The 12,276-nt window shown below is 27.7% G+C and overlaps 1 protein-coding gene across 1 annotated transcript in view; it reads left to right on the top strand.

Moving 5' to 3' along the window:
* Nucleotides 1–12,159, top strand: part of LOC100211537 (chromatin-remodeling ATPase INO80) — a 65,675-nt gene extending 53,516 nt beyond the window's left edge. Inside the window, exons 26-35 of the mRNA XM_065805698.1 lie at nt 289–505; nt 595–722; nt 829–923; nt 1,012–1,081; nt 2,356–2,400; nt 2,507–2,620; nt 2,748–2,850; nt 2,933–3,021; nt 3,324–3,387; nt 11,839–12,159. Of these exons, the coding sequence (XP_065661770.1) occupies nt 289–505; nt 595–722; nt 829–923; nt 1,012–1,081; nt 2,356–2,400; nt 2,507–2,620; nt 2,748–2,850; nt 2,933–3,021; nt 3,324–3,387; nt 11,839–12,092 (1,179 nt within the window). The 3' untranslated portion in view covers nt 12,093–12,159. The remainder of the gene's footprint in view (nt 1–288; nt 506–594; nt 723–828; nt 924–1,011; nt 1,082–2,355; nt 2,401–2,506; nt 2,621–2,747; nt 2,851–2,932; nt 3,022–3,323; nt 3,388–11,838) is intronic.
* Nucleotides 12,160–12,276: the final 117 nt, after the last annotated feature.

Below are 12,276 nucleotides of genomic sequence, written 5' to 3'. Positions count from 1 at the left end.
CATTCTAAAAGTATACCCAGTTAAATCTCAAAAGAAGCAAAATTTCATAGAAAGTTTAAAAAAATTAAAACTTTTTAATTACATTGTGTTTTTTAAAGTTTATTGTAAAATAAAACTAACATATTTGAACAAAAATTGAAAAAATTAGGTTGCAAAAGTTCGTCATTTGCAACCACAAAAAATAAATAATTTTGAAACAAAATTTAGCAAAAACTTTTTTAGTCATAACCCTAATGTATATACATACACACACATACTTACATACATACATACATATTTATATACAAGGTTTGTTCTCCTCCAGTAGAAGTTTATTGCAGTGACCGAAGTGCGTCTTATCAGTACATTAATTCTTTTTATGGCACTGAAGATTTATTAAATATACTTCATTTTGGTTTAAATTCAGCTTCCTCTGTTGAAAACTTGTCTTTTTTTTACTCTCGTCCACTTCAAGGACTAGATGCTGCTAGGCCAATAAATGGCTGGTCTCATATCAAAAGACCAGGTAATATTACTATATCAGTTTTGTTGCTTTTTATTTTATTTTTTTTCAGCTTTACATTTCTAAAAAATAATTACAAATGCATTCTATAGATCGCTCCACATTGGCTTCAGATAGTGGAAAATTATTAGTTCTTGACAAACTTTTAACAAGACTGAAAAAAGAGGATCACCGTGTTTTGATTTACTCTCAAATGACAAAGATGATTGATATTCTTGAAGTAAATGACAGTTTAATTTACCCAAATTACATAAACTACCTATTGTGTACACAATAGGTAGTTGCTTTTTGACATTTCTAAAAAATTTAGAAAACATTAATTTTAGGAGTTCATGAAGTTTCGTAAACATTCTTACATGAGACTTGATGGCTCATCTAAAATCTCTGACCGTCGAGATATGGTTTCTGATTTTCAATCTCGGTAAAGTGAATTATATTTTGCTTATACCATAGATATAAAACTATTGTTTATATATATATATATTAAAACTAAATAATTTTCTTTTTAGAGATATTTTTGCGTTTTTACTCAGTACACGTGCTGGTGGCCTAGGAATTAATTTGACTGCTGCTGATACAGTAAATTTATAAATTATTTCTTTACATGTGTGTGTGTACATATACTCTAATTATCTTTGTATATAAGTCATAAAATTAAGTATAAATGGTACTTTCTAGCTTTTCCAAGTTTTTCTCATCCTTAAAACTTCAGGTAATAAATTCAAAAAAATTATTAGATGTGTTACAGCCATCTTACAATGTGTTAATAAGAAGATAAGAAATTTTAAAGCAACAATTAACTCCTATATTTCCTCGTTAAATTTATTTAGACCCAAAAACACCGAACATTAATTTATTTAAAGACAGCATTGGTAGCAAGTAATAGTGGAGGTTAAGCGCATAAAATCCATGTGTTTTGTGTAAAAGCATAAAGAGTTGTTATAAATTAAAGTATTTAAAACAAATATATTAAAATTAGGATTCCTTAACTAAAATACTAATTGTTACTGCTATTTTAGGTTTTAGATTTTAAAAAATTTAGAAGCAAATTGTTGTTTTAATGTATATTTTTTGATAAATAAAGAATTACTTTGTTTCAATTGTGTTTTGTTAAAGAAAAAATATTGGTTTATAAGAAATGATTATTCAAAATTTATTGTCATTGTTTTGATAAAATTTCTCTTTCAGTAAAATGTGTTTTTAAAAATTCAAACTCGGCTTTAAGTTAAATTTGGTTTAAAAGTCCAGATTTATTTTTTAGTTAAATTTGAGGTACACATATGGTCTAAATTTGTCTTATAGTTAAATTTGGTGTCGCATATAGTCTAAATTCATCTTCCAGTTAAATTTGGGACTTAAAAAATGGATGGCTAGTGTGTAAACTCAAAGACAACGCTCATCTAGAGAATTTTTTCACGGCTAAATAAATGACACTTTTTTAGGAAAGCTTTTTTCTGCTCCCACACTCATTTACTCCCGCTGAGGCCTGTATACATACATATATATCATATATATTTTCATTTATGTATATCAGGGTGTTAGCCAGGAATATATTTTTAACCAGATTTTTGCAATATTGAGAGTATTTATTGTTATTCTACAAGATATAGGAAATTTTTATTGAAATTGTCCTTAAACATCGACATCAAAAGGTTATTGAATTTTGGGAATTCTGTGGTATGCCTGGGGCCATTGTGCTGACTAACACCCTATATATATATAAATAGACACACATATATATATATATATATATATATATATATATATATATATATATATATATATATATATATATATATATATATATACACACATATACATATGTATATATATATGTTGTTGTTGTTTTTAAGGTGATTTTTTACGACAGTGATTGGAATCCTACTGTTGATCAGCAGGTAAAATGCATAATTTTTTGATAATAAGTGTAGGAACAGTTATTTTTCAAAACTTAAATATTTTCTCATTTTTCTGAACATTACTATAACTGTTATTATTTTCAAGGCTATGGATCGAGCACATCGATTAGGTCAAACAAAACAAGTAACTGTTTATAGACTTGTTACAAAAGGAACAGTTGAAGAGAAAATTTTAAACCGAGCCAGAGAGAAAAGTGAGGTAACTATTTTCATGAAAATGTTTTTGCTTACCTAAATTATTTAAGTTAATTACTAGTTTAAAAAGTGTAAAAAATTCATTTAGAAAGTGCTTCTTTTCACTAATCTTTTTTTTTTTTTTGTTTTAGATTCAAAACATTGTTATTTCTGGTGGTCAATTTAATAAAGAAGTACTGAAACCAAAAGAAGTTGCTTCACTGTTATTAGATGACATTGAACTCGCTGCCAAATGTTAGCTATTAGAAATCCTGCGTGCTTAAATTTGCTTCATTAAGATGTTTTAAAAATTAAAAAAAATATTTTATTCTTTTAGTAAAGCAACGTCAACTTGAAAAGAAAGTTTCAGAGGAAAATGGAAAAAGATTTGGAAGAAAGCGAAAACAAGTTGAGCTTGATTTTAAAGTATATGCTCTTTAATAAATTGCTTGTTTAATAACTTGTATGGTTTATGTAATAAATAGTATGATTTATGTAATAGTAAACGATTTATGTTCATAACAATTCCAGTTACAAATATCAAGTCAAATTTTTAGGTGAATAAAAGAAGTATGTTTTTATAGCACATCTGGGTTTAATCTAATTATAGTTTTGAAATGGCAAAAAAATGTTATAAAACACAAATTTTTTGTTATTTTATTATCTTATTTTATTATTTTTTAATATTTTTAGTTTTAACATTATTTTATTATTTTTAACATTTTTAGGACGTAAGTGAGAATTCTTGTCAGTTTGATGTTGATGAAAATAGCATTTCAAGTATTGAGCTTGGTAAATAATAATTTTTTTTCTTCTGACTGTTATGAAATTTATGTTGTTGTTTTTTTTTTCCTTTTTGCGCTATTTTGTTGCAATGACCAATTGATTTTTTTATTCTATTCACTATTTACAATTTTAATTAAGTGTAATTAAATATTTTAACAAATAAAATAAATAAAAAATATACAGTAGTGGAAAAAAATAATAAATACATGACCTAAACGTTTAGTTTTATTCACAATAATTCATGATAATTGATATTACTTCTTTCATATATATAAAGTTTAATGTTAATACCTATATCTTTTAAAAAATTATTTAGGCCTGTTTTGTTTTTCTGATGTAAACAACAATTTTGTTTAAAGTAGCTGGGAATTTACTGGAAAAAATAAATACAGAAGTGGATAATTTGATTTTATATTGAAAGATATCAAGAATATTTAATGTTTATGTAACTTTTTTTTTTTTTAGTTATTATTAAAAGGTTTACCTATCATAAGTAGTTATTATTAAAAGGTTTACCTATCATAGTATCTATAGTATCTACATTATCTACAACAATTCATTAAGATTTTTTCATGTCTTGTTTTTAATTTAAATTAGTCTTAAATAGTGTACCATGATGTTTTTACAGACTCCAACAGATTTTTTTGGGTTCCGATGCTTTTTGTTACCTCGTCTTAAACAATTTTCCGCAAATTTTCTATTGGATTTAAATCTTGTGATTGTGCTAGTCAATCTAATTGTCTTATACAATCGTTTTAAACCATCTCTTTTACAATACTATATGAAGCCAAATATTTTGAATCCTTTTTTTGTTGAAATATCCCCAAAAAAATAGCATATCCTCAGCATAAGGTAGCATTATTTCTTGAAGTATAAAGTAAACTGGGGTAAGAGTAAACGGGGAAAAAAAGTGAACGATTTAGGAATTTTGTTTCTTTTGCATTTGTTGAAAGCTAAAACAAAAAATCTTGAAATATGCGAGGCACCGTTTTGTAGAGAATTTTGTGTTCCATCTAAAGGTGTAAAAATTATTTTAAAAAATTTAACTTTGCCTTAGCAAACCTCAAAATTATTACCCTCGTTAAAAAAAAGTTTTTTTTCTTAAAAATCAACTTCAAAACTAAAATTAAATTTTACTAAATAAAAAAGGCTGTTTTGTAGAAAATTTTATGATGATCAAGATTCTCTTTTCAAAATTGAATTTGTTAGTTCTGAAAAAAAGTTATGAGCGAAAAACCAATATAAATGTTTTTCGGGGAAGAGTAAACATGCTAATTGCTCACACTTATGCATTAAGATGAGCGCGGTTAAACTAATTAATAGTTATTAATTTTTTAAAACGTTTTATTTATAAATGTATGGCAGCCTTTGCTATTTATATAAAAAGTTATAAATTGTTCAAACATTTCAAGTACCATCTCAGCCTGCTTCATCATCCTCATTCCATCCTATATCATCATCTAACATCAGTCAGCATCAAACTCCAACGATTCGCCAGCTTCAAAATTTAACAACAACACCAGTTACTCTTGCTCAAATGTATCAAATGTTGCAACACTTCACAGAAAGACTCAAAGGCAATTTGTAAAATTTTTTACAGCGCCACCATATTGACACACACACACACAAAAAAAGTCAGCATTTCGAGAGTTGAAGGCCAGTGTCTAAGTACATCTGAGGAGCTCGAGGAACTAAAGCAAGACGATGAGGCCAAAAAGTCAAAGCAATTAAAGAAACTCAAAATTCACTTCAGTGAAGCTTCAGATGAAACTCAGCAAGTGCAATCTTCAAAAAAACCGAGACAAGACAAAGACATCAAAGGTGCAAAAAGTGTCACAGAGTTTGGAGTGAGGCATTGCCAACTCAAAACAAAATGTGGTACTAATGTGAAGCTTTTAGTTGCATGTAGTAAGCGACCGGGGCTAGGTTTGATAACGCATATCCGCGACCAGGGCCAGGTTTATGACTAGGGCTGCATAAATATTGATAGATCCTATCAAAATGTTATTTTAATAAAAATTTATGATATGAGTTATAATTAAAAACTATACTTTTATAGGATCTATTAATATTAATGCAGCCCCGGTCATAAACCCGGCTGGGGCTGCATTAAAATTGATAAATCCTATAAAATATTGCTTTTACATAAAATTCATGTCATAAATTTTAATTAAAAATAACTTTTTTGTAGGTTCTATCAATATTTATACGTTTTTTTCTTCATAAAAATTGATTTTGTTAAGTATTTTCAAAATATTTATTCTTAATTTTTATATATTTATATAATGTAAAAATTCTCTTCAAAACAAAACAAAAAATCAACAAAATATTTTTTCTTTAAAAAGATATTTGAATTTGAAGCTAAACCCAGTTTACTCTAACAAAAATATCAGCTGTCATAGTGTCTGGTAATAAATTAATAGGACCAAAACAATATGACGAGATAACATCCCCACTCTAAGATGCTTCCACCACCAAATTTTGCTGTTTTTCTAATACTAATTGCATTGAAGGTTACATTTAACTCTAAATTTTTTTCAATGGTGTTGCTGGAGATGAAACCGATCCTTTTTAGCTCCACTTTAAATAATTAACTGAACATAAATAGTACATTTATTGAACATCCTAGTGATCAACTGAAGCAGGAAATTCTCAGAAACCAAAACAAACCAAAATTTCAGATACACTAGTTCAATATCAAAACCAAAACTGTCATTTCAAAAAATATTTGCTAAAATTAATACCGAAATTTCGGCTTAACAAATTAATTTCATCTGAAAATGTTATCTAAAAATGCAACTTTACATTTGTTGTTTTTTTACACATGTGTGTGTGTGTTTGTGTGTGTGTGTGTGTGTGTGTGTGTGTGTGTGTGTGTGTGTGTGTGTGTGTGTGTGTGTGTATATATATATATATATATATATATACGCTAACATAATTTATTTAATTATAAATTTATATAAATACGCTAACATAATTTTTATATATATATATATATATATATATATATATATAATGAATTCTATCCAACTTGTATAAATAATAGAAAAAAAATTAATAGTCAGAAAAATCTATAAAACTAACTAAAGCGAATGGAATACCCATGTACCTGTACCTTTTTACATAAAGTTACTTTTTTTAATGTTGATGTTGGATACCATTATAGCCTACACATAGTTTTAAACATGTGTTATGCGAAAGCATAAAATAGAGTTGCTATTATTACATCCTACAAAAATAGTTCATTCCAAAAAAATATCAAAAATTTTGTACAACCAAAAGATACTATTGGTAATATACTAACAAATCTCATTGCAATTGATGGACTTTCATTTAGCACGTTGGTATAAGTAAAAGGTTATGAAAATTTGCTTTAGCAAAAGGACAAAAAATGCCTTCTAGTTTCCATTTAAAATATTTTACTGGATCATGCTAAAGACATTAAGACTCAATGACTAAATTAAAAAACATGAAAGCTAACAGATTTAGCTTAACTGTTGATGAATATACATTAATTAAAATGCATCGTTATATGAATAATAATGCATACACAAATGGAAGCCTTTATAATCTTAGACTTCTACGTGTTGTCAAAAGTATGCCATCTGAAAATGCTGTTGAGATAGTGAAAAGTTGAGCGAATTCAAACTGGAATAATGATACAGGTTAGCCAGCCAACTGGAAATCAGGGCAGTCAGGGAAAAAATATTTGAGTCAGAAAAATCAGGGATTTTCACTTTTTTTGCCAAAAGCCATGGAAAATTAAACTTTAGTTCAAATTTTTTATTTTAAACTTGTATAAATAAATTTACACTCTATAAAACATACACAATTTTCAATGAAATTTATTAATTCTATTTATTCTATTTCTTTTAACTATTATTTTTATTTAGTTTCTTATTTTCTTTTTTTATTTTCTTATTTTAGTTTCTTTCTTATTTTTATTTAGTTTTAACTTTCTCCACGCATCAGCCTTGTTAATCAAGGTTCATGTTTTGGGGTTAAAGAGTTGAAAGAGGATTGTAACCACCATAAAAATGAATAAAATAAAAAGTAATACAAAAAAATGAGTAGCCTTCTTGACTGAAATGACCCCCTTGGCCTTGGGGAGGTGAATAATAGAAGGAATGAAAAATTTAATTTATTTTATTATTTTTTTTGTTATTGTGGTTACAACCCTCTTAAATTCTGATAAAAATAGTAAATATGATTGTTATTATATTATTATCTTAAGTTTGAAACTTATCTTTAAAATAAATTATTTTTGTATTCAATTTATTTAACTGTGTGCTTCTATATAAATTATATATATTATATCTATATAATATATTTTATAACTGTATGTTTATATAGTGTAGATTTTTTCCAGGTAAATAATTAAAAAATTGTAACAATGTCTAAACTAGCTTATTTTGACAATGACTGGATCAATCATGAATTCCATCATTAATGGGGTTGGCTAAAGAGAACCGATGATAAAACAAAGGCTATGTGTAGTGTATGTGGAAAAATATTTTCTCTAAGTAATATGGGTAAAATGGCAGTTAGAAGCCATGAAAAAAGTGGCAAGCATTTAAAAAACATATCTTTAAAAAGTCAACCAAAAGTACTATATTATTTTAATAGTAATGTCACAGAAAATTACAGCATCACAAGCATCTGCTTCATCAACTTCATTAGTTACTGATTCATTTTCAAGATCTTCTCAACTAGTATCAATCGTTTCAACAACTTTTTCCAGCACAGTAATACCACCTTTCTCTCTATTTATGGCTCAAAATGATATAACACGTTCTTAAATAATTTGGGCACTATACATAACTTGTATGCAACATTTTTCATACAGACCATGTTCCAAAATTGGACTTCTATTTCAGGGTATGTTTTCTGACAGTTATATTGCTAAAAAAATGACTATTGGGAAAACTAAAGTGGCCTATAACATTACACACGGATTTGCCCCATATTTTCATAATCTAGTTTTAAGCTATCTTTAACTCTACCCACATTGTTGTATGTTTTGATAAATCTTTAAATGAAGTTGTTCAAAAAGGCTAAATGGATATTTGCTTTCGATATTGGGATGTTATTCGGAACCACGTGACTACAAGATACTTTTCGTCTGTGTTTCTTGGCCATGCAACTGCTTATGATTTGTACAAAGGTTTTACAAATGTCCTAAATGAAAATCTCCAAGCTAAAATTTTACAAATATCTATGGATGGAACAAATATGAATTGGAAGTTTTTTGATATACTCAATGATGAATTCAGTAAAAAATTTGAAACATTTATTCTTGAAGTGGGATCGTGTGTCCTACATGGTGCATTTCAAGCAGGTCATAAAAAGGTGAAATGGAATGTTAATGGAGTACTCAGGAGTTTTTATAAACTTTTTCATGATACGTAGGGCAGATTATCAATCAATTTGTGGAAGTGATAGGTTTCCTAAGAAATTTTGTTCAACAAGATGGGTTGAAAATGTATCTGTATGTCAGAGAGCTTTAGGTATTTATGATAATGTGAAGTTGTATGTTAAACAGTCTAAACTACCAAACAGTTATACTGTAAGTATTATTGCTGATGCTGTCAATAATCTTTTGATGCCTGCTAAAATTTCATTTTTTCAGTATTTGGCTTCAATTGCAGAGCCTTTCTTAAAACTTTTTCTGTCAGATTCTCCCTTAGCACCTTTCCTTTACCAAGAACTAGAAAGACAAATGAAATCTGTCATGCAGAACTTTATAAAAAAAGATTTATTGGATGGGGCAAAATCTATTATTAAGCTAATAAAAATAGACCTAACCATTCATAAGTGTCACCAAAAAGAAGTAAAATATGGTATTGCAACTTCTTCGCTTTTTTGTAAAATAAAAGTGAAAATCAAAAGTTACAATTTCGAAGTGATTGTATCCAGTTTTATATGAGAGTGGTTGACAAACTGAGGGGGAGAAGCCCTTTAAAATATAAACTTACAAGAGCTATATCCGCCTTAAACCCCATTACTATTTGTTCTAATTCTGACTTAAAAAAAAGCAATATGACTGATTTACTCACAATCCTTCACAAATCTAAATGGATTAATGCTACATTAGCTAATAAGCTCATTATTCAATATCATGATCTTGCCAAAGGCATCCACAGATTACAGTTTACAAATTATAATATTTATAAATATAGGTTGGATGTTTTTTTAACTCCTTTTATAAGCCAGAATTTTAGTTTCTTATTTGAAGTATCCAAAATTGTCTCTTTCACATGGAAATCCACAAGTTGAAAGTTTTCTATCAATTCGGTTGTTCTTGTAGAAAATTTACATAAGAGCTTTGTAGTGCCCAAAGACAGGTATATGACGGAATTCATCATGTTGGTGGAGTTTGCAATGTTGAAATAACCAAATCAATGATCAAAAGTGTAAATATGTCTCATTCACATTACAAAGATTTATTGAAATGAAAGAGAGAAGAAAAAAGTTGCAAGAAGAAAAAGAAAGTATTGATAAAAGATTAGCTGTGCAGAAAATCAAGGAATTAAATGCAAAAAAGACAAAGCTAAATCAACATCATCAGGAAGGTATACATGAGATTGAAGTTGAATTAAAAATGCTTTCACGCAAAATGGAATGAACAGATTTACATTTTTTTGATTACATAGATTTGAATTATTTTTACTTCCTTAAATTTAAAAATGATTATTAATCTGAAATAAATCAACAAAAAAATATTTTTTTATATTTAAATTTTTTATTTTTTAACATTTTTATATACGTGTGTGTGTGTTAATTCTTTTGAAAGTTTAAGATAATTCTTTTAAAGATTTCTATAAAATTTTCTGAACCCTAATTGGTAATATGCAAATCTATTATATATATTGGTAGCAGGTCCGGTATAGTACCTTAAGTTTTAATACAGTAGAAAAAGGTATGTAACACAATCAACAACTCAAATATTTCAAAAAGTTGAATTGAAGACTTTATAGACTAGTGATGTTTTATTATTAGATTAGTAGTTATTGTTTTTTTATAAGTTTATTACAATTTTTAAGGCTGAAACATAAATACGATCACATAACATAAATGATTTCTCTACAGAAAAACTCTGACTTGTAGCTTATAAGTGATTTCCTTTATTGTAATAATCTATAATATTAAACTGGAAAAAAAAAGGCACTTGTTAAAAAAGTAAGTTCAAGTAACTCAGGGAAAAATATAATAAGTCAGGCAAAAGTCTGGGAATTTGAATGGATAAAAAGCGGGCCACCCTGTGATATTATTAGTACAACTATAGATGATGCATCTTATGGTTTAATTAGGCCGTTTAATCAACCCACTACATCACATTTTCTTTCAATTTTAGTTTCAAAAATTGAAACTAAAATAGGTTTGTTGATATGAAATGCTACAAAGAATTTATTTCACAAAATTGACTTTGGTTATGTATATTTTAAAAATTAATAAAAATTTCTTGTGTAAAATAGTTTTTTTTATTTGTTTTTAAGGTAAAATTGTATCCGGATCTAAATCTTAAAATCCGGTTAGGATCCGGATCTAACTATTTTGCCAGATTGTTATGCCTTTTCCACGAAATATTATTCTTGTTCGTTTACTAATTAAACAAAATTTGTTTTCTTTAAACAAAACGTTATCAGTGAAAGATTCAAAACATTATGCGCACTGCAATGAATTGATTATTTGCGGATTTGATATTTTTAAGAAGTAGATGGATATGCGCAATTAACTAACTAAAATTTAGGTAATTTGTGAACGATGGTCCTAAAGATTCATTTAAAAATAGCAAAATCATATAAAATTGAAATTTTGGTTTTTGGTATGTTTTTCAACCAAAATTTGGTTTCTTATTGAATTCATATAAAGTACCGAAACCGAAGTTTCGGTATCGGCTCAAATGGAAATTTTGGCCGAAACCGAAACAGAATTTTATCGCTTGAACATACCATGTTTCAAAATATACGGTATAATATTAATCAGTGATGTAGAAAGGCCATAGCAGTTAGAGGGGTTATTGAAAAATTTGGGGGTTTGCAGGTGAGGAATTTTAGTGACCCTCCTTTTAACTAAATAGGGAGCTGTCACCCTTCTGCCCCCTTTTCCTATGCCTGTAGTGTTACTGATAACTAGAGCCAATGCGCATATTCAAATAGTAATAATAATTTAAAATTTAACAGAAATTATAACCTTTTCTGTATTTATTATTTTTTCCACTAAATTTCTAGCTACTTGAAACAGAGTTGTTAGTTAAATAGGAAAAATCAAAAAGGACTCGATAATTTTTTTAAAAACTTTATAAAAACAAAAAAAAGTAATATCAATTAACATCAGTTGCTGTGAATAAAACTAAATGTATAGGTCATGTTTTATTTTTTTTCGCCACTGTATATTCTATTTGTTTTTTATTAAACATTTCATTAGTTTTATAGTTTTAATTACGATTGATAACAGGAATCGATGACGAATCGGCTGATTCTTCTCGTCCTTCATCTGCGGTACCGTTTGAAAATTCTGTTAATTTGTTACCGCCATCTTCAAAAAGAGGTAGAGGTAGAGGCATTCCTAGGTCAGGGAGATGGAAGCCCAAAACTGGGAGTTTGGCTAAAGCTGCTGCTTCTGCTGCAGCTATGGCTGGTGTTGCAGCCGGGTCAGCTGCTGCGTATGCTGCATACGGTTATACAATTCAAGCCTTAACTAAAGAATGATTGTTTCGAAAATGTAAATTATATAAATATAAAATTTTAAAATGCAAATATTAAGTAACGTGTCGCTTCAATGTTTTTTTCCTGACTTAGACATATTCGATGTTTTAATCTGTTTTAAGTATAAACACTAAAAGCACGAACAGAAGTTATGATAATCAAAAATTGATGTTAATAAAATAAGATT

Source organism: Hydra vulgaris, chromosome 09 (genome assembly GCF_038396675.1).
Source record: "Hydra vulgaris chromosome 09, alternate assembly HydraT2T_AEP".
Classification (NCBI taxonomy): domain Eukaryota; kingdom Metazoa; phylum Cnidaria; class Hydrozoa; order Anthoathecata; family Hydridae; genus Hydra; species Hydra vulgaris.
Note: the sequence above shows the minus strand (reverse complement) of the source record. Positions and strands in the feature narration are given on the sequence as shown.